Source organism: Chelmon rostratus, chromosome 6 (genome assembly GCF_017976325.1).
Source record: "Chelmon rostratus isolate fCheRos1 chromosome 6, fCheRos1.pri, whole genome shotgun sequence".
Classification (NCBI taxonomy): domain Eukaryota; kingdom Metazoa; phylum Chordata; class Actinopteri; order Chaetodontiformes; family Chaetodontidae; genus Chelmon; species Chelmon rostratus.
Window position 1 is genome coordinate 9,356,619 of NC_055663.1, and position 23,539 is coordinate 9,380,157.

The 23,539-nt window shown below is 40.4% G+C and overlaps 1 protein-coding gene across 1 annotated transcript in view; it reads right to left on the reverse strand.

Annotated features, from left to right (window-relative positions):
* Positions 1-234: 234 nt before the first annotated feature.
* LOC121607677 (anoctamin-1-like) overlaps positions 235-23,539 on the reverse strand; it is a 40,083-nt gene continuing 16,778 nt past the window's right edge. The window contains exons 7-25 of the mRNA XM_041938615.1: positions 22,979-23,034; positions 22,686-22,727; positions 21,739-21,803; positions 19,722-19,856; positions 17,505-17,665; positions 16,854-16,936; positions 16,083-16,094; positions 13,559-13,633; positions 11,849-11,917; positions 11,515-11,716; positions 9,381-9,492; positions 9,140-9,197; positions 7,935-8,035; positions 7,429-7,571; positions 6,015-6,167; positions 5,791-5,843; positions 3,784-3,968; positions 1,670-1,775; positions 235-845 (exon numbers count right to left, since the gene is read on the reverse strand). Coding sequence (XP_041794549.1) covers positions 582-845; positions 1,670-1,775; positions 3,784-3,968; positions 5,791-5,843; positions 6,015-6,167; positions 7,429-7,571; positions 7,935-8,035; positions 9,140-9,197; positions 9,381-9,492; positions 11,515-11,716; positions 11,849-11,917; positions 13,559-13,633; positions 16,083-16,094; positions 16,854-16,936; positions 17,505-17,665; positions 19,722-19,856; positions 21,739-21,803; positions 22,686-22,727; positions 22,979-23,034 — 2,075 coding nt within the window. The 3' untranslated portion in view covers positions 235-581. The remainder of the gene's footprint in view (positions 846-1,669; positions 1,776-3,783; positions 3,969-5,790; positions 5,844-6,014; positions 6,168-7,428; positions 7,572-7,934; positions 8,036-9,139; positions 9,198-9,380; positions 9,493-11,514; positions 11,717-11,848; positions 11,918-13,558; positions 13,634-16,082; positions 16,095-16,853; positions 16,937-17,504; positions 17,666-19,721; positions 19,857-21,738; positions 21,804-22,685; positions 22,728-22,978; positions 23,035-23,539) is intronic.

A 23,539-nucleotide genomic window follows, 5' to 3' on the forward strand; every position in this document is an offset into this window, starting at 1 on the left:
TTACTGGGATTTATTTGTGGCCCTTTTTCAGGTTTTTTGACTGCTCCAAGGGTTTGAGATAGTAAAATGGAAGAAAAGCACAGACATGGAAAAATGAAAAAAAATCCACAACAAATATCTTTTGCATTTACATCTGTAATCTCAGTAAATATCCTTAGAAACTAAGAAAAATGTGGTGACGCAAGATTTTGGACCCCTGATAGTAATTTATGACATTCACGCAGAGTTACTGAGTACATTCTTTTTTATTCTTATACACATGTAGAAATCATTATGCACATTTAGAGATTTGTGTACACTTTGCAAATCTGTGTGCGCACTTACAGATTTGCGTGCACATTCACAAAGTGTGTCTGAGTACACACGTACACGTTTAGATACAGTTTCACAGCTCTCCACACACACAGTGACATTTGGCCTCATACATTCACCTTTACGTTATCAGCCAGCTGCTCTCCCAATCGTTGGAATGTTCTGAACAAGAACAAAAACACAGAGTTTAGGTTGGCCTGAGCGAGCAGGCTGCTAGCAAGCTTCGACTTGCTGACTAAGACTGAACTAAGAGCTCGCTGTTATTAACATTAGAGGCTGGCAGTGTTGTTGGTGTGCAGTCCTGAGCGGGGGTGAGCCACTGTGCTGTTGTTGTTGTTGTTGCTGCTGCTCCTGCTGCAGTTCTCCTTGCCCCCCGGTGACAGCCTGCTCTCAAGGATATGGATCTTGCCTTGCTCTTCTTTCATGAAGAGGTCGACCAATAGAATCTTCTCCTTGTGGATCTGGAGGCTGATGTCTTTGGGGATGTCAGGAATCAGCCAGTCCACGATGTCGCTCATCAGCATCACAACGTTCTGGTAAAGATAAATGGACGGAAATCATGTTTTCCTTCTTTGTTTTCTCATATTAATTATAAAAGTGCGTCATTTGATATATATATATATATATATAAATTAAATATTAATTCATATTAATATTGGATATTATTGGTTTTGCACAAAACTTAAAGGCATATATGAAATATTTAAAGCAATAACTACCTGTGGGTGCCTGTCAAATGTGTATCTGATTGTCAAATACAATGTTTAACTTATTTATTTCTGATTTTCTGAAGACAACTCGGGGGACAACCTAAAACTGAAACATTTCCATAAAAAACTGACAACTTTATATCTTTCGAAAAAGATGAATTTGTCATTTCTATGATGTCTTGTTAATTTTTGGTCCCCCAAAATGATTTTATTTGATATCCCGGTCGATACAAATATTACTGCGCAAAGCACTACATAAATGCTGTGCTCTTGAGATTGTTGATGTATGATGATGATCTTTCTCATACTTTTCCAAAATATCTTTTCTTTGTTGGAAAGTGTGTCATCTGCAGCTGTGCTGTTATGCTGCCATTTGTAGGACACCAGTGGAGATGTTAACTTAAAAGGATGGAGTTCAGATTAGTTCTTAAAGGAAGAATGAGCTGGACTTTCCTAATAAACATGTCTAACGTTCGACCCATCATCACTTATCTCACCCTCTAGAGGTTTGTGGTGATGTCTGTATAAACAGATACCGAGAACAGAATTAAATATTCAGTGCAGTTATAATGCAGTACGATTTCTGAGAAATACACATGCACAGTATTAGTAATCTACTTGGTACTTTTCTGTATGTTTCACCACACCTGGAAAACAATGACGAAGGCCAGTCGGACAGCCAGCACCGCCCAGAATTCCTTGGAGATCTCATATGGAGTGGTTGACCAAGGAGGTTCTCTGTAGTCCTTATACCTACAGAGACAAAAATACACTTTTTTGGTTTTCAGCACTGACATGTGTTTATAAACCAGCAACTCTCTTCTCCATGTAACATCTCCTGCAGCTGCACATGCCATGCAGAGTGGAAGCTGGTGACTGAATCACTGTCTGACTTGTTAAAATAACACAGTGGCCTCTATTTCCTCCCTAGTCTATCTTTGGTGTCTGTTTGGTACAAAAGTGCGTAAGCATCAACCTGCTCGGACCACTTCTTTTCACATATGCAGGACAGTTTCTGTGGCTTGAGCTGGCAGAGGCACATCAATAGGTCGATTACATACATGACCGTTGGGAGAGTCATGTTACCAGAGATATGCATACAGGACCTTCATCGTACTGGACCTTCGTCTTCACATGGTGAGCACTGTGAAACAGTTTGCTTTGGTTTAGGTTGAACTAGACATTGTCGTATTGTCAGATCTTTGTTGTCATTTGGTTGATGTTGTGAAACGGTTGAGGTGTCTTTGGGTTTAGGCAACAAGACTAGTTGATCAGATTTCGGGTTAGAGATCAGAATTTGGGTTAAAACATAAAATATAACATAACAGCTAAGTACATTACATGAGCTAAAATAAGTCAATGTTGACTTTCGATTTCACACCAGACATGAGCAGCAGTCTCCTGGTTGAAAGTCCTGTGCCCATCCACCCACGCTACCCTCACCATATGTGGACTTTCTTCCTCTTTGTACTACCTCACCAGACTTCCACCTTTGCTCCTGTCATAATTACTACAGCCAGTTTAGCATTTTTACAATAAATAAAAAAAAATACTAACTAGTGTGTATGATGTCAGTGGCAGAAATAAGAACTGATATAGAGACAGAAAAGTATTTCAATCAAAATTCAAACAAATGGTGAAATTTTAAGTGCGCAACTGAAATGCTGCAGGCTTTGTGAGGATGAAGCGAGTGTGTGAATTAAACAGGCTAAAGCAGGGGTGGGCAAACTTTTTCACAACTTTTTGAGGACGGAACAGTGACAACACGCCAGTATGTGGAGCGCGTTATATTTGATCGCGCTGCATTTGCGCACTTGGTTTTGAGAACGTACGTGCACCTGAGCACCACATATGTGCATCCCTTAACAAACAGAACAAATTAGTTTCAAATGCATTTTTTACATAACACAACGGAGAAACGTACTTTTAATTTCAGAGGGAACAGTGTTGTTGGTCTCCCTTTTTATCCAGCGCATCAAAGTCTGGAGTCAGTTTTCTTGCTGTATCATAGTCTTTAAACACCGCCTGATCGGTGTTCAGTCAAAACTATTTAGTTGTCCACTCCTTATTAAAAACTGGACATTCTTAGCTCCGCTCATCTTTACAGAAGGGCTGAGGGTCGAAGAGTAAAGCGCAAACGTGGAGTAATACGCTTCACCTCAACAAAGCTCAATGTATCTAGAGTGCGCCATCTATTGGGAAAAAGACAGAATTGCAGGGAAAATAAAACATTAACAAGGTTTATTGATATAATTTGTTCAAGTTCGGCGGGCCGGATTAAATTTTGTAACGGGCCGCATATGGCCCTCGGGCCGTAGTTTGCCCATGCCTGGGCTAAAGTGACTTTGCTCACCTTTGCGAAGCCTGAAAGCTAATTGTTGCTACTGTGGCCTTAATTTTTTTTTTTTTTTTGCACAGGCAAAATAATTTGGTGATTATTGTTGAGTACCTCCAGTATTATCTTTCATTAGAATAAGACTGGAGTCACTCATGGCTGCACAGGATCTTTGAACAACAGAATATTGCCACTTTCTGAGAACAGCAGCCTGGAAAACTGCATCCAAGCTGACCGCCCTCTGAGCCTCATGGTAAACATCAGTCGCTTGTTGTTTTGTTGATTGTCTCAGCATTGGTCTCATGTGATAGAATTTTCAAAGTAACACATTTAGAATGACAGCGGTATATTGATTTTTATATCAATATACATTTTAAACAGTTTCATCATACAATTGAGATTTGTGAGCGAAGATTGATTTCCCACCTGCAGATCTCAACGGGGTAGCCAAGGTGCAATGGATCCATGGTTTCTTTGCCATCCTGGAAGTGGCTGACATTAAAATAGGACAGCGTATGGTTGACAAACCCATGCATGGTGCCATCGGGACTGTACATGTACTGGTAGACCATCCGAGGGATGAAGTCTGACGTGAAGGAGATGACAAATGCCTAGGAATTGTGGTTGGGGAGGTGGTGGTAGGGGTGGGATTCAGAAATTGGGGACAGAAATGGGAGTTAGACTGATGTGAACAAACAGTGAGGAATGCAACAGCTGAGTTGAAGATACATTAGGCCTCAGAAGTTTTACTGAGTTATTAAAACCTGCTGATCATGACAATGTGACTAGCTGGGTTCAGAATACAGTTGCAGCACATGGAAACATTACTTTTCCACCGCTGTTTGGTTGGAAATATCCTTAAGCCTCATAAAGTTCAACTACATTTTGAATTTGTGCTGCATTGAGACACAGTACAGGGATAACAGAGAGCAGGAGGGGACAGGAGGTTTAACAGGCCTTTACTTTATTTGGCTTTGATTTGATTATTTTATTTTGTATTATCAATGTTTTATTTCAGCTTTCCTTTGTGAGATTTAATGTAAAAAGAATTGTAACAGAAAAGCACAGCGGATCATAAAGTGTGTCAGTCTTGAGAAACAGAACTGGCTCGGTCTGGACTGAATCATTTCTCACTCACCTACAGCAGCCCTCACCTATATTTTGCTTTTCATCTTAACCGATAACAAGACTACAGTAAGTGATCAAATCTACTGATCTTACAAACTTGCTTACTTACTTGAAAAACGTCTCAGCTGCTACTGTGAACAGTGATCAGATCATTTATTCACATTCACACACTCAACATTAGAGCAATAACCTCTATTACCCTTTCAAACAGGCATATAAACACTATCTGACGGACAATTATTACCATATTTATGCATTAAAACGTCAAAGCTGCACATTATCTGTTTGATACCTTTCAAAATACTGTAGAGAATATTGTGTCATTTTAAATTGTGATCTGTCAACACTATGATGAAGTGCTGCTTACAGTCACTGTTGCTGCCTGTAGTGAGAAAAGCACACATTTCACACTCGCCTGTCATTTAATTTAGTTCCTTTCTTCCTTCATTCTTGTATTGCATTATAAACAAATAATAACACAGACAAGAAAACAGAAAATGTTAAATTTTTTGCTGCTACAGGGAATATTTAAACATGGATCTTGGATTAAAGCGCTGTATCTTTGAGCCATAGAGGTTTACGTAGAGTGTGGATGTTCCAAACCTTAACGTTATTAAATTCTATTAGTCCATAAGGATGTGTTTTGTTAGGCTAGATTCAAAGATTAGTTAACCTGCCTATGCTGGTTGTAATGAGTTCAGCACGAGTGTGGATGCTCACTGATTTAACGCCAGCTGAAGCACACACTGCTTTCTGCGGTACACTGAACTGATCAGTAGCAACTGTACGGACCCCTGATGAAGAGTACAGCAAGAACAGTTGTGAGTTTGTGAGTTCATACAGTGATGTGCAGAGATGTGCACTTAATGTTATTTCGACCACTTTATGTGGAAAGCATGTGATATTAAGATTTATATATTGATTTTACACTGTTCCATTTATTTTTCCTTTTGTTGCATTTTTTCATGAATTTAATTTGGATATTTTACTTACAAAAAGTTAATTCATTCTTTTGACTGGTGTGTTTCAGTCTTTTCGTCACTGTTACAAACAACTGTGCAGACAATATGATGCTTTCAGCTTTCAGGGGGTATTCACATCCATGTTTGATAAACAGTGAGGGATTCACGATCCTTTTTATCCTTTGCTCATGGATGTGAACGTTAATGCCCTCAAATTAAATTCTAAATGTTCTGCCTATCACTGCATCATGTCCATCATGTGAGAGTACAAGGCCAAACAGAAAACCTATAGACCGCACAGTCCATGTTTTAGCATAAATGAACACATTCATCTTTTACTTACATTAATAATGACGGCCACTTTTGCTACTCCTCTGAGTATGTTGTACCAGATACCTGTTGACATAACAACATGCATCAACTGCTGGATTTTAGAGATCAGACCTTTCACACACTGAAGTTAAGTTAACAGCAACATTTAAAGCAGCAACACCTCACTGTTTTCCTGTACTTTTGTGCATTTTGTACCTTTTTTATAAGAGCTACAGTATGTTGAACATAACCCACCGATGTCTTTGGCTCTTGCTGACACTGGTCTTCGCAACTCAGTCACAAATTTCTTGGCATCAAGTCGTATTTCAATGATGTTGTTGAGCAGAGCAAAGAGAGGAGCCAGAGGAAAGGACGCCACGAACAACGTAACAAAACCAAACTGGATGACTGGACACGGAAGAAGACAGAAGAAATGATCAGAAAGTCAGCCTTATATCTGTGATGACATCCAGCCTAGGCTGACGTAAATATACTTCCAAGTCAAGTGAAGTCTATTTCTAAAAGTCATTTAAATATATCTTAAGCTGGCCGAGGAGCTGTGCAACCAGACTGCATCACTCAGCTATTCAGCCAGTCAGTTAGTTGTTAGTGGATGATTGCAGGATCCCTCCCATGGTAAAGAAAACCCCTTCACAACATCCAACTGCATGAAGACCACTCCAAGTGTAAGCATAGTAAGGGAAGCAAATACAGAGGCTTTACCACAAGGTGAAACCCTCGATAAGACTCGATAGATCAGACTAAATAAAAGCCAGCCCAGTTCTGAAACAGCAATACTTGGACAGATGAAACTCAGATTAACGTGAACCAGAAGGACGTAAGGAAAAAAGTATGGAGAAGGCTTGGACTGGCTCATGATCAGAAACATACCACATCATGTGTAAACACGGTGGAGGCAGTGCGATGGTGTGGACATGCATGGCTTTCAGTGGCGCTGGGTCAGTAGTGTTTATCACTGATGTGACAGATTTGTATTCAGTCGTATTTACATTTTAGCTGTATTCTAGCTGTATTTCGTCAAACAAAAAAAAATTAAAGATGGCAGGATTGTGTTCTGACCCTGTCACAGCTGCATGGCTGCTCTTTTCAGCTCTGATTTTCTGGCACAAATGACACGGAAATGCAACACATTTTGAAGCCTGGATCTGATATCTCATTGGTTTATCAGCTTTGAGCTGATCAGCTCTGACAGATGCACATCACGGCAACAACAATAACAAAGGAAGCGCATCTTGAGAAAGGCATAAAGTTGGATTTATAATTGACTCAGTGGTCCTGCTGTGGATACCTTTGATTTTTAGCTCAGCATTGGATTTCTCTTGTTGATAGTATCACTGCAACACATGATCCAACACTGTCGTTCTTTAATTGTTTTAATTTCCCACTGTGTTTACATTCTTGAATTGACTTAGTGATATGAATGGAGGTGGGGAGGTCTGCTTCATTTCATTAGTTAATATAGGAGTTCAACCTGATGAATTATCATCCAGCCTCATGATTCAGACTAATGATGTTTGGGTGGTCTTCGGTGTTAGCCTGGTATTAAGATCATAGTCGTGAGTGTTTGCATGCTTTGCTGCTTCTGTGTTTCTCTGGTGCTGAGGACACCAAGTACTGAGTGTGTGTTGATATTGTGTGTGGTACTGACTCATCTCCATATATTCAGGTGTTAACCCTGCAAATGGTTCCAGGAAGTGGTCGGTTTCATATCTCTGAAGCTTCTTCTGTCTCTCTTCTTCTTGAAAGGCCCCTTGCTTCGACTGAATGTAACGAATCAGCTTCTTCAGCTTGCTGAGGAAGACACACACGCAACACGCACGCATACATGCATACACATGAAATGTGAATACACAAGCATGCACACATTTTCCCTCTTTTCGCTAATGGTATGTAGCCATGCTTACATGCTAATGCTGGACAGGTACAGTGAAAATGAGATGCTTATGTATTACACTTTCTATAGTAAGCTCTTCCACAGAGCTGAGTAACAAAAGGGATAGTCGGATTAGCCTAGCATATACAGTTTCTTTAGGCTTGTTTATGTTCATTATTGCTACATTTTGATTCTGTTTAAGAGTATTTGAAACTGCAGATAATTTGAGAAGAAATAAGTATCATCCCATGTGCCTGCAGGCTGGATGGAAGCATACTTACGGTATTCCAATCTCAAAAAGGTTGTTCTGAATTAGCTGCTTTCCCAGCATGGTGATACTCAGCTGAATGCACAGCTCCATCAGGCAGCCTCCATGAGCACACTGCAAAACAGTCCAAGACTATAGGTCACCACAGCAAAAAGGCAGTATAACAAGTACCTAAAGCAAAATGACAACATATGCAAGGGTTCAAAGGGCTGCTGATCAGTGCAGCTTATTAATGACAGCACTTAGCTATGTGCTGAGACTTTCTATCTAGTTTGTGAAAACAGAAACAAAAAATAACACTTTCTATACAATTCTATCTTTGATCTTTGATTAAGAAACGTCTTTGTCAGGGAATGGCATCTTTCAATTTTCTTTCTCTTCACACATGGACTTGATGTGTGGGTTGATGTGTTGGATGAAGCTGTCGGTCCTGAAGCAGATATCAGGCGAGCAAGTGGCCTTTGTTAGGGCGATCCGTTCAACAGTGGGACAAACGGTTGACCCAGTGGTTGTTCCCCTAGCTTACTTGCAAATGTTCCCTTTGGTACATGAAATGTGTGGTAACCAGACACAAATCTAGTAGTTTGGTGATTCATAATAAATGATAAATACAGCAGAACACCACCAACCAAGAGACATTTTTGACTAACCGCAACCCAATTCTGCAAAAGGATTAAAAAACCCACAAAATTATGCATCGATTAATTTCACTGTTCAATTATAGTTTTGGCAAAGTCTATTCATTTTTAATTATTTTAGATTTGTTTATCTAATTTGAACAGTTTTTGAAACTGTCACATTCACTTTAAATTAGAATAAACCTCAAAAAACCTGTGCATGTGTAAGGTGTGTAATCTGAGAACGGCAGCTATCGGCCAGACTGGTTGTTAGTTTGGCAAAATATAAATGCTGACGAGGCAAAAGGAAGTGAGAACTTTTGTCAGTGTCGGCAAGGCCAGGCCAAAAAAGCATCAGTAAAAAGGGTGTGTTCGTTCATTCTTAGCAGTAATACTGTACATGTCTGTCTCATGAAACATTTGTACATGATAATCATGTGTAAAATAAAATAAGCTCTTGTTCATGTTTCATTTGCCAACCATCTGTTCACCAAGGTAAGAGTGAACAATGCAAATGTCAACAAAGTCGATTAAAAGTTTATTTTTGTTATGAGCATGTAAAAAGTACCTCAGCTCTAATCATTTGTATGATGAACCTTACCTCTTCCATTCTATAGGATTCAAACACATACAGGTAGTTGCCTGGTCTGCCTACCAGTCTAGAGGAAAAAATGAATGACAGGGTTAAGAGCAGATATAAAGTGTTCTTTTTCTTAAAATGTTTATCTTTTTCAATGTTTGTGAAATTATATGTGTGGTTAAATATGATGACAGAAAAAAAAACATGCGAAACCAAGCGACTGAAAGCTACAAAATGACTAACTTATAATGAGGTTTCTTACCTTCCCCTGAAGAAAGCAATGTAGATGATGGGACTGAAAGCGTTGACGAACTTGAGAATGAACGTCTTGAAGATGAGTCGTTCCTCAAAACTCTTGTCTGTTTTAGGAACCTCTAAAGCGAAGAGACAGTTTACTTTGATCTTTTTGGCTTTTTTCCAAATAACAGGCAAAAGTTTTAGTTCTGTACCACCACATTCTCACTCAGGCTTGGTCATACAATAGGCCCTGCCTGGACTCGGGGGTAGGACTAATGGAAAGTTTTGTGACAAGCAGACAAAGTAAAACTAAACCAACAGTACGGAAATTCCAGGGCCCAGAACCTTTCAGCACACAGCAACTGAACTGTGAAGCCACAGTGTCACAAAGGACAAAGAAATGATATTAATCATAAAGAATGTAAAGTTAAGTTAAGATTGGGATCTGGATGCACGGACAATAAACCCTAAACAGAAACAGCTTCATTATGCAAGGAAATAAAGAGTGTATGACTGTGTATGTGATTTTTACAAAGCACGGCTCACAGTCTTGTTGCAGTTGTGTCAAGTCTTGTTTCTTATTTCGGACGGCATGTTTGCTTATGTGGGACACGCAGCTTCATTAGAGGAGGCCAAGCTTTTACAGATGGACACATTAAACTTGAAATAAACTTTATTAACTAAAAAATATAGAAGAGTAGTTGGAACAAAAGAAAAGAATGAGGACAAGACAGCTTGACAGTGGGACTGGTGACATTTCGCCATTTAATGTGATTGGTAGTCATGCTTGAGTTTCCGTAATGTCAAAATATCATGTGCCCATATTTTACTGTGTGTGGCCTTGAAAATAACAGATAAACTTTGTGTTTTCCATTGTGCTCTTTCTGTTAAATTCACGACCGGTTTAGTTTCACCAGGTGTTTCATGTCTGGGGAGACAACTGCCTTGTGCCCTTACACCATTCGACCTTGGAGGAAGTTCCCTCCCGACCGCTTGATGTACGAGACAGAATAAAAGCAGCAGTCTAAATCTCGCTCAGGGTCAAACCTCTAATACCAAACCCTGCAGCTCTGTCCTTTCATATGAAACTTGGTTAGTGCTGTAAACCTGATGGCTCTGTAAATCTCAGAATGAGCAGAGGGCAAATCTCTCTCCCAAGCACATTACAGTTGTTCAAACTGGTCTCCCTCTTTGTCTGCATGCTGTCTCACATAGTAGGCGATAGTGATTTAACCCTCATGGTTCCTCAGGCAGTTGCACACACTTGTCCCAATGCTTAAGATGCCCCACAGCCCTTTACACATGCCAAACATTACTTTTTAATGTTGAAAAGTTCTGAACGAGCTACTCTCTTCCCAGCTGCAGCTCATGGTGAACCTCATGACTGTTTGCAGAGTTTGGATGAGGTCCGTACTCCCAGACCTGACCTCTCTGATCAGCTTATCAGATGTGAAGCTCACACTAACACCTCTGGCCTCATATCCACAGGAAACGCTGCAGCTGTGTCTGCTCCTCTCTTCGCTGCTCACTGTTTTGTGTCATCTGCTACATTTGACTCTGAAGTTTTTCTGAAGTTAACCCATTTGCTGATGTCTCTGCTCTCAAGAGCAGACCATTTGGTCTAAATCTGGCGCTACATACACAGACTCAGTGTGCACTGGCCCTGACAGCAAACCATGTTTGCCATGCGCTCTTTTCCACTGCTTTGCAAAACTATCACACGGAAGAGATCACGTGAACAAAGGAAGGGTGTGTACAGCTATTAATTCAGCATGGTACGTGTGGTTTTTCACACAAGATTTTGGCTGGAAATGCTTAATTTGTGCAGCAAAAATGTTGCCGCTGCCATCTGATAGACCATTTGACCATTTGGTGATGGATTTCATGGCGCTGACACCAAGTGAGGGCAAAAATTACCAAAGATCTGGTGATCATTGATATTTTCAGCAAGTGGGCTGAAGTTTTTCCCTCCTCCAAATAGGATGCTGGAGCAGTTGCCATGGCATTACTACCAGATCATTCCTTGGTAGGGCCTACCTTCTATTCTCAGCTCTGACAACAGCACTGGTTTTGTAAATAAGCTCAAAGTATACAGATTATATAAGATACTCAAAATTATCTTGTTAACTGCCTGAGCCACCACACCTGACCAGACTTACCTAACACAGTGAGCCATCGCGCCACAGCTCCGTACACCTCGTCCAGTATGAGGATGACCACCAGGTTGATGATGGCTGCGGTGGTCTTCACCGTCAGTTGTACGTGGTTCCGTGTGATTGGGTTGGTGCTCATATGAAGAGCGGCTTTGGTGGAGATCCGGTAGAGGATCACTCCAAACACAATGGCAAATGTAACACCGATCTGACAATGAAAAGGTTTGCGGGATTACAGACAGAGTACATAGACTGTGAGGGAAAAGAAAGAATAGTTCCACAACCTTTCTGTAAATCAGAGGTGATGTACAGGATATGCAGAAAATCAGGTTCTTCTTACCATTAACAGCATCATGACGAGGTTGGTCATGTAGGCAGGGAGGCGGTCTCGACACGTGAGCTTTTCTACCTACAAATGAATAAAGACATTCTGTATTCACAGCATGCACATTGTGTAAAATGCATTATAACTGTGCAGTAGATGTTGAGAAAACGCTGACGTGTGACTGAAGTACTGAGCAGAGGAAGGACTGAAATTTACTCTGCTTCCCATTTTGAATCACACCAAAAACAAATCTCCCTTCTTCTGGATCACCAGTGTTAATTATAAAAATGATCCCTTATATTATCCCTTATCAAGGCAGGGAGTGCTTTAAGTCTTTATATTTTTCAGCCTTTTCAGCCAGCATTATCCATTGTGACGACTACAAAACTATGAAGACTTGTTGTCCTCTAAAGACAGAGGGAAGATAGCCAAAGACTCTGAGGAGACATGAACTACAGCACACTATCCATGTACAGTGACATATCTACAGTACTGTGTTGGTTCTTTTGTTTGTCTGGTTTGCAAGTTCGAACATACATTTCTTTTTTGCCAAAGGATACAGAAAATACAGGTTTCTGACTGGCTGAATGGTGTGTATTAAAACTGAATGATGTGATATTCCAACCATACTCAAAGAAATCTATGCTGTGATGCATATAACCATGACACAGTAGGTCAGCTTGTGATTTGATGTTGTTTTTGGCATTTTTATGGCCACAGTATTGTGATAATTAACTCTCAAAAATTGTCTGAAACAAACCTTATATGTGCAGTTAGATCAAGGAGGAGAGTGGATTTTTTTTTTTTTTTAAGTTTAACTTCCTTGTCCCTTCCCTCCACCTCTACATGCCCTCCTCACAGAGTGGCTGTCATGCACCTGCAGGCTAGTAACCATAGCAACTGAAGAGGCCAGGTACACAGCATGGTGTACACACCAGTAAGAGCAAAACACAAACTACTCCCCACACAAATAACGTGTCTTACTCTGACTGTTGCCTGGGTATGTTTTAACTCTTTTCACTGCCTGTGTATTTAGACACAGTCTAACAGTGACAGCAAGGCAACATTAGCTTCACATTGAATCATGTGCTCAGCTAACATTAGCTAGCACATTAGCTACTCCAGCAAGATAGGTGGGAAGCCTGTAATTTTGTAGCTTTGTCGCTTTGCAAGATTGAATTTTTATCGATATTTGCTGACACAGAGTTCAAGACACTGGAATGGGGCCGTGCACTTTATTTTGCACAGGAATAAAACAAGGCAACGAGGCAGCTCCATCCAAGCCTTAATGGAAAAGTGGGACACTTTTAAGATTTTATACTAGACTTTTATACTCAAGACGTTTCTATGAAACATCCCAGACACCATATACAAACATAAAAACATGGCACAATGTGAACCACTGCTAGACTTGAAACAGAATTTGTACAGTGTATGAATCCATTCATTAGGCTTCGCCTTTACAGGGTCATGAGGGGGTGGAACATATCCCAGAAATTAATACAAAATATGTGAATTGCAAATCAAAGCTGTTCAGCTATATACAGCTCAGTAACTAAGGTCACAAAGAACACACTGCCACAGGAGTAAACATACAGGCACAGACACTTCTTATGCATGAACTAAAGGGTTTGAAGCACATGCTGAAAAAGAACTGAAAGGAGACAAAAACATGAATGAACACAAGCGAAAGATGCAAATATGTAGGGCCTACCATATAATTACCTTGTGCTGTGACTTCTGATCTTTGCTCAGAGACTTCTGCATGACCCTGAATTCATATTCAGCCCTGGGATGGTCCTGTGATGGTGACACGAACAGAAAAGACAGACATACACAGTGAAACACAGTGAACAACAGGTAAAGTGGAGGGACCAGGTGATACTACAGTACATGTGTTGTATCTGTTGTAAAAGAGACTGCTCTGTCCAAGAGCTGTAACAATAAGGCATTTAAATGAAAGACACTAAATACATAATACAAATGTGACCTACAAGAAAACACACCAAGTCAACAAAGTTCAAGAAAATGGAGTGGGTGCATCCTCCTCCGTCAGCAGGAATGACACAAGAACCCCTCGAGGACTGTTCAACCCCATGGCGTCAAACTCAGGCCGATCAAGTGAGGATTATTTAAAGGTAGTGGTGCTCTGAGTCAGGAGGTTGAGGTACCAGCCAACAGAGTGTGGATCTACTCTGAAGACACAGCAGCGGTCCAAAAACACCGCTGGATACATCTGAAAGCTGCTGGGAACTTTGAGCAGCTATAGGGCTTTTGTACAGGACTTTGTCAGAGAAGCAGACCTATTGTATGAACTGATACAGGTGAAAGGAAATCACACAGCACCACCTCTGTTCAAAATGCACTGATGTTCTAAGACACTAAAATTTGGTGCAAATCCATCAACCTGTGATGCTACACACTTTTAAATAATTCACTCACTCATCATAATTTCATGTTTTCTCACTGCTTAATATTGAAGAACGCATTTATTTTGAATAAGGAGTAAAATCTTGCCTTTAGTTATCAAATTCTGTTATTTGATGGTCTCATAACAGTTTTACACACTATCTACTCCTTTCCTACCAAGAGAGGGCAGCATTGTTCCACAAAATTCCTCCGACACTCCAGGACAGATCCATAAAACTCATGTGAGTGCTCAGTTTTCTTTGTGAATCCACACAAAAGCATAAATATTGACTGACATTCTTTCATCACATAAATTGCATATAAAGGACTATCGGCTTTGGTGTAGGTCTGCTCCTTCCAGTTGAGAAGAGTTATAGCACAGACTCAGACTCCACAGTCCTTGCAGTCTGAGGATGGAGCAGCTCTTGGCAGTGTTAGACCACAAGAGAGCATCTCAGTCCAAACAACTGCACACTAAAACAGCTATTTAAAGCCCTGTTCAGGGATGGCCTTGTCACCCTGGTTCCCCCGAGACAGTGTGCTGTCCAAGTTGCGTCAGGTGCTTGGACCTCAGGGAACTGGCTTGTCCCACCAACCCTTTCCTCCCCTCCACTGCCCCACACACCCCATTAACCCCTCCTCCACTAACAGGCAGCACCTGTTTTCTCTGACTGCTTCCGGGATGCAGAATGTCTTTAAATGAGCACAACAGCAGATTCCAGTCATGCTCACCACCTGAAACACTACACGTGTTTTATAACAAAACAGATTTGAAAAGAAATGTTGTGCAAGGCAAGGAAGTGAACACTCAAAGCTAGAGAGGAAAAAAAGCTTGAGGTGAAAGGTCAGGAAATAACCACAACACTTAAAGAGAGGAAATATCGTACTGTTAAAGATGACAGCAGTTACAGCAGCTGTAGTTTATGGAACCTGGAAGTGGGATGTTCTTAGCTTGAAAAAAAGTGTTATTACTTGTACATTAAACATTTATCTGGCATATTTCAAAGCTGTGGGTGAAAAATCACATGTTTGCAAACTTTCTGCCATGAATAAGCACCAATTATTTCTCTTTCTGTGTGTGTGCTGATTCCACCTGATGACTACTTCTGAGGCTGTAGTTTACGTGTTGTTGTTAGGAGGAAATGTGTTTTAAGGTCATCCCATTTGCCTTCTTTAGTCCATCTCCTGTAATAGTACGTGGTTTTCCTGCATCCATCCCAGGATCCATTCAGTGTGACTGTCAGAGAGAAGCAAGAGCGATAAAGCCATCAAAGTGATGCTGATATGAAGCAACTCTTTGTTCTCCGGTAGGATCGCTCACATATGGAGTGCGATAGTGTGGAAAAGCTTTAACATTTTAGTTAACGGGGGGAAGCTGGACAGGCCACCGCTCTGCACAAATTCTCACCACACATTCTTCAAATCAACTTTCTGAGCTTATATTATTAAAATGCCCCATCAAGGAGCCAGATATATAAACAATGCATGAGTACAAAAACCATGCATAACCATTTCCCATATAAACTGGTGAAAAACGTGTGGTGGGAATGTGTTGACCTCATACATACTTCAGACCAGCATTCACACGGTTTTCTAGAGCAACCTGAGGGTGATGTAATATGGTGCAGGTGGGAAAATAGGGACAGATTTTTTTGTGACTGAAGAAATTCTGGTACTGTTTGGCCTGGCTCTCCTAATGCTAAGAAGAACAAAGACTGCAGTCCCATTCACAGTAACGCACAAGTCTTGCGTGATGTGTTGTGATCAGAGGCTGGCAGCAGCAGAAAGGCTACAAGGAGAAAAGAGAGGAGTGTATGTGGTAATAGGAATTTATCCAAACCTTGAGAGCTTCCTGTGAAAAGTAAACCCAGAGAGGAAGAGAGAGAGGAGGGTGGACAAAGAGGAGGAGGGGTTTGTAGTGTTAGTTAAAACAGACAACATCAATTTTACTGATTATTACATTTCAATATTTCTCTTAATACTAAAATATTAAATAATAAAGGATCACAAACAGCAATCAGTGCTTTCAGTTAATAAATGAGAGCAAGCAGAGTGCTTGTTTTACTCTCCACAGTGCTAAAAAACCTCAACATTAACTTGTGAAGTCAATGTTGAGGTTAAAGTGTCTACATCCATTAGTGAACGTCTCATACTGAGAACACCTGCAGCTGTGGAGTCCAAGACACTTCTGTACAGAAACCTGGATAATGCTACAACCATACATCAAAAATAACCATTTTTTTTATTATTATTATCTTCCACATCACATCCTGGATGTGTTTAAAATCATAATGACAAGGAAAGTCCACTTTTGTTATATGTATATTGTTTTCAATATAGAACTTTTCATCAATATGAACATTTATTATTCTAAAACTAAAACATGAGCGTTACACTTAAATTAGTATATACATATAATATAGCTCCCAACTGGTAACCTGCCCACAATTTAATAAGTCAGCAGTAGCCAATACCACACTTAATTGATTTGATTGTGAATGTCATTTCATTTTATCAGGAAAATCTTAACAGTAACAGGTCTTATAGTACAATGGTTGTGGTCACATGTGTTTGCTGAAGTCTTTGGTAAATTGGTTTGGACACCACTCACCTCCTCATCTTCAAACCCAGTCAAGTCCCATTCATGGTTCAGTCTCATCTGCCTCCTCTTCCAGTGCTCCATGAACATGGCAGCTTTGAATGAGAGAGATTGGTGGTGTTCAGTACAACAGCTACATGGTTGGATGATATAGGTGACGACTATTTGTTTAGGTAAATAACTTGAAGTAAGGTAAAGAGGGCAATTCTCAGTCTATCTGCCTCAGGTAAAAACAGGGTTATCAAGTGGTAAAGGTACACAAACACCGAGCACCACCTGAAATCACCCTTATTATTACATTTAACTTCAACCCATCAATACCTCTCATGTGTCATCTCTTCTTAGCACGCCAGCTAACCAGCTCACTACCTGCAGTACTAACCCAGGGAGCTAGTGCTGCTTTTGTCTACTTCTGTCTGAAATGAAGTACCAGTTTTAAAAAAAATTACATACATTTCAAGGTGTAAATTCATGTTAGTTGTCAAGTGAACATGCAGCATTAGAATAGAGAGCTTGACTGATGTAGTAACAATAAGTGAGGAAGACATGGTTTAATGATGAGTCAGCTCAACAGCACCACAATCCACAGCCTCCAGAGTGGCTCGGTAGAACATGTAAAGTTGTTGTTTTGTGTTTTGAGTTGGCCGCTGTGTGTTCGCTCACCCCACAGAGCCATGAATATAGAGAAGAAAACAGTGGCAGGGTTGTCGAACAGGTGACTGGCCCGGGCGGTTCCACAGGCTGTGCTCAGTTTCCAGTAGCTGCACGCTGTGTCACACAGCGGACACATGGTGATGTTGTTCCGCGGGTGGCAGATCTCCATGCTGGAAAACAACACGTACACACACACATGTACAGCCGTGTATCCATTACTTCTGGAGACTTTACTCAGACTTAGATTTATTTCCTGAAGACTGACCCTAACCATAACCAGCTACCAATGTACTACAAGCTGTGGCCCTTGATCATGCAGCTCAACAGAAACAGGGACTGTTTTTCCTTCAGCAGGTGATGGAGCCAGCTTACAGCTGACTGCTTCTCAGCCAGTAAAGAAATAAGTAAGGTTTACTCTTCTTAATGAGGTCAGTCGCCGAAAATGCTTAGATAATAATCAAAGAACAAAAGTGAAATACAATACACATTATTACATGTATTTTTTATGTATACATTTCAAAGAAAATTATTTAGCTTCTTGTCTGTAATAACTGAATTACTTGTTTTTCATTGTGACATCGACTTTCTATGAACATGAAAGTTCAACTCACAACACTAAACAAAGTGATGAGGTGTGTTGTATTTCAGTGTTGTTCAGCAGAGGGCAGCATAAACATGCCAATACTAACTACAAATCACTGTCATTAGTTTTCATGAAGGGATGGTGTCACGTGTTGAATTATATTATCATTTTCCTTTTTTGATGTCCACAAAGACTTTTTTTTCCCTTTTTGATTTGACAGATTGGAGTAATTTATTGATCGGATACGAACCGGAATGGATAAATTAAATATAGTTAAATTAGGAGGAGGTCTGCATGGGTGCCCACCCGTTTAGAGTGTGACTGTGTTTATGTGCTGGGATTTACAGTATTATCTGTACTCTTACAAACACTTAAGAGAAAAAAGTACGCTGATGGACTCAATTTTATTTCCATTAAAACTGTGTTTATACTCGCTCTTGCTGGAAATATCTCTGAGCCTCTCTAAATTTCGCCGTGATCCCTGCCTGGTTTGCTCCAGTGAGCCCAGGTCCACGACGTGTCCTCTCTCTTTCATTTCCTCTATCACTCCTGTTTACGTTATTGTAGAAGTGCGGTCCATTTCCTCAGTGATTCCTCATCCCGGTAAGATACGGTGTCTGCAAACATGTCTGTTTCTCCTTGAGAATTTTCTTCCTGTTCTCCTTAAGTTTACTGCTGACTTCAGCGAGGAAATCGTGTGCAAACACTTGGAAACTGCCAACTTCTATAAAACACAATATTAATATAGTTTAATATGAAGTAAAATGTTTGCACCCAAGTTTGATGTATTCACACAATACCTGCATGCCCAGTGTTAGTGGTTGCAATTAACAGACTGCTGATCAAATATTTCTTAAGTGAAAGTACATAGAAAAGAATGATGAACATTTTAAATACGAAATGAACATCTTTATAATGGTTATAAGAACTCTATATCCGCTGTTGGAATGATTTCTATCAGCTCGTCTCATTGAAGCTGTCAGCTTCCTGAAGCTGCACAGTGCTGACCACACCGGGACCATTCAGGACCAGACAGACAGGGGGTCTGGTTTGTCTTACTGAGTGGTTATGGGCCAGGGCGAGACCCTGATATTAACACTCGTGCTGAGCGTGTGTGGTGTGTGTGTCTGCATTGAGTGCAAATGTGAGCCAGCAGCATGTGTCATAATATCCTGTGGATGACGAGAGGCAGGTGGAGGAAGAGGAGGAGGCCCTCGTTTCTCAGCTCATTCATCAACCTGTTTCCTTTCTCTCCCCCCTCTCTCTCCGTTTCTTCTTTTTTACTTTTCTTCATCCACTCTGATGTTTTTTAACTCTTGTACTTTTAAACACTTTACACAAATAGTTAACTTTACATATTGTTGAGTCCTAATATTTAATTTACCTGGTAGAAGAATCCAACCTTTCGTGAATTACACTTTTTTGATTTCTTTACAAAAGTGAGATCAAGGTCAAAATCAATCTCATGTCTATGCGTTACATACAGAGCCCCATTTTCCTGCAGCATCTTCAGGGTACAGCAAACCCAAAATTCATCTTCCAAACTAGAGGTGTTTTCCTACAGAATCTCTGACCCACTCCTGGAAGGTTGAGAGCTTTCTAAACAATGTGCATGTGTGTGTACACGTGTTTTTTTTCTTTACCTTGGTATGTTGTCATCGACTGTTGCACATCCATACAGAAAGACAATGACCCCCACGAGAGAGGCAGGAATCAGCATCTGGGTATACAGACCCAACCAGGCAAAGTACAGACCAATCTTCTCACCAAAGTACTTCCTAAACAGCACAAAAAAGATGTAAATCATTTTTATTAGTCAGACAAAACTAACATGCTGGTATCAGTACATGGCACTCTGAGCTGTACTGAGTTTGGTGGTCCAGGGTTGTGAAATCCTGAATAAAATGTAAGCAGGGATTCAGACATGCCTTAAAACAGCCTGAGTTAAAAGAGGACGCTGGTGGATGCAGAAATATAAAATTAATTGCTGGAGTTGATAGACATCATTAGCGCCTCTTTTGAAGGCTCTGTGGTGCTCTTTTGATAGCTGAAACACACCTTTGTCCATGTCCTAATGAGATATCAACATGCTGTCTGAAATATGGATCATTTCTATCATCACATCAAATATGATCATCAGGTTTATTTGTGTTTGGTGTCGTGGTATTCATGCTTTGAGTTAATTACCTTATTGGCTGGTTTTGATTGTGTAATGTGTGAAGGCCTACTTATGCCGTTGTTTTGTAAAAGCTTGTAAGACGACATTACACTGTCAAAAGATTACATAACAAGTAGACACCTACAACCTACAGCACGTCTATCACCTGACTAATGGCTGGTTGTGAATCTCCTCCATCCTGATGAGTGTGTTGTACCGTCTTTACTTCCTTCCTGTGTCTGTTTCCACTGTTGCACCCAGATTTTCTCCCTCAGCTCTGCCTCCTCTCTCCTCATCCCCTCATTCACTCTCCGCAAACAGTGAGAATGAATGTTTATCTATCTTTAAAATCTGACAGTTCATCAAGCAGTACTCAAACTTGCATCGTGTTAATTACAGCAGTTGTGGATTGCTGTGGGAATGCAGGTGATGAGCTGTGCAGATGCACTCAAAGCAACCTCATTCACAGGGCAGCAATAAGAACGAAGCTAACAAACTGTACAGTTATATAAAAAAATAATAATGTATTATTAACTTTAAGCTAACTTAATGGCTTAAAGCCGGATTTATGTGGCTCCTCTGAACTCTGTCTGTGAAAGCACCTCCTGCATTTTACAGTCCGCCTGCTTGCTTCAGCATAAAGTGTGCATTTTTTTTTTTTTTTTTTTTTACTCATGTGAGGCATGGGTGGTAGGTTGACAGGCGATTCGTGTTAATAGAATACTATGGTGCTGACATGTTGACATGGGGATGTAACATAATGAAAGGGAGAGAGGGGAGAACATGTCCCTCTGGACGTATCCAGTCTCTCTCACTCTTGCCCAGCTACCGAGGCAGAAGCAGCAACATCGCCATTGGCTGAGCCACTTATTGCCCATCCACAGCTGATACTGAAATTACATAGTATCTTAACATGTCTGCTGGTGACCCAGCTTCACATCCTGACATACTGCCTCCATTGTTTAAGGCCTTGGTTGCATCTTGTGGACGACTATTTCGTTTCTACATGCAGACACAAAGTGGTAGAAAGTCTCTGGCCTCATGAACGGAACATCTCTGTGACCAAATCAATCAATGCTACTAACTGAGGTTTTATGTGTTCTAGTTCAGTTTATGAACAGGCATAGAAGTTGGGCCTCGATAAGGACTGTCTACAATATGGACTTCTTTTTAATTTCTGAGTGAAATACTCCTCTACACAGCACAACAACCTGTCTTCTGCAAAAGTGCTGATTTTTGCCTGAAATCTTCAAAAGGATGGTGACGTTATTTCTGGATCTTGTGCCATCTGGTGGCAGAATTACACATTACACCCTGGCACATAATTATGGCTTCGTTATTTAATAATGTATGATACAAAAGTATACATGTACAAATCGATGAGCTGGAATTTTCAAAATGAAAGCTCTGCCTGATGAATAGGAGGAGTACTTTAATATCAGAGCGGCGGGCAGACAAGGATGATGGCAGTAAATTATATACCTAAAGAAATATGTCCTTACCGCACAAGTCCGATTGGCTGGTATTTGTAGAAGACACTGTAGTTTGCCCACTCCTCATACAAAAGCTGAGGAAGACAATCCACAGTATGTTGTTACATTATTGATACAGTTTTATCATGTCTTTAGCCTTTATACTGTCTTAAATACAATAGTTGTGTGGAGTTCCCTCTCCCATTTCCTTGACAATGAACTGTAACTTCATGTCTAAACCACACAGTACATTCACCTCCCTACTGCTGAACATCAGCTGTGAAGTGCATGTCTGAGTTGAATTCGCAGAAACTATAAACTGTACTGTTGGCTCTAATGGTTCATCTAATGTAATTCTAAATACTCTTTTGTGTATCATTCCACTGCTGTAAATAGTGCCTTATTTTCAGCAGTGGATTAGTACACATTTGGTGTATATTGGTGAGTATTTTCAGCAGCAGGACAGTGCATGTTGCAGTAACTCAGAACTGGCTGGTGTGGCTCATTGATGTGTCTTTAATAGCTTTTGACAACATCGTAGCTCTATGGCACAGAGGAATAATATACATGAAGCTTTGAATATGACAGAATACTTGTTTATAGGATCAATTCATTGTTTGTTGGCATGGCAATGGAGGATTCCAGACATATCGAAAAATAAATATATTCAAAGCATACTTTGGACCCCAGCAGCAGGTGATCCACATGTACGGGTTATATTGCAAGAGGAAAAAAAAAAAAAAAAAAAAACATCACACGGACTGACGCACAATAACATATTCAAGCAGACCAAATCTGTTTGTGCTCCAAACGTAAACTGAAGTGGTGACAGATTATTTTGTGGTTCGGGTGCGTCTCAGTGTCAGATCTACACGTCTCTAAGTATATAAAGCTGTACAAATATAAAAGATGAACACCACTCTGAAGACTGCTATACTGGCTTCCATAAATGTAGAAAAATAGAAAAACTTTCTCACCTTTCTGTCATTGGGCTCTGCACTCTCCTCATTGATATCACCCTGAAAAGGAAAAGAAAAGAGCTTACTATATATAACAGCTGGGAATTGTGAACAGGGTTTAATCATCTGAGATGGATTCATTTGAAGAAAGGGTGGAGCTACAGAAATTTCCTAATTTGCATTATTTCTTTTCACCTCAACTTGCAGTGATTACAAAAATGTAACTACGACTTCCGTACAAAAGCATATAGACCCTCTTTGGAACTAGAGCCACCTAGTATGATAATCTATTGGTGCCAGGCACTACTCACATCATGAAGAGGGTAAGCTGCTGTATAGACACCACTACCCAGGAGACTGGTGATACCTGCCAAGAGAAAACAAACAGAGGCAGGTGTAAATGTCCCACAGCTTTATGCCCATGATCAGCAAGCGTGACCCCAGCAGAGTCATTCAGAGCCGGAACAATCTGAACTATGCCAACAGCAGGCACCCCACGATGGTTTTGTGCCCAACCACTACATCTGTGGATTGCATTGATTTCAGCTTATTGAAGATAAATAGGTGAAGGAATTTATGTCGACCAATGAGTATCATGAAGTTCAAGTAATAGAAGAGAACAGAGGAAAACAAAGGTAAATACTGTGAGTCGCTGTTACATATAGAGCTTTAGTTTGTCCACTTATTTGCATGTGAAATCCATTACTTGAATTATAATAAAGTGTGCCTCATCATTTCTCTTTTTGTATGAACTAAATAATTGTGACAGCAGTGATTATACACACAGTCACCTTCTTTCTTTTTCCTCCGTCACGGAAATTCATTCTATAGTTGTTGGGATATTTCAGTCAGGACCAAAGTGGACAGACTGA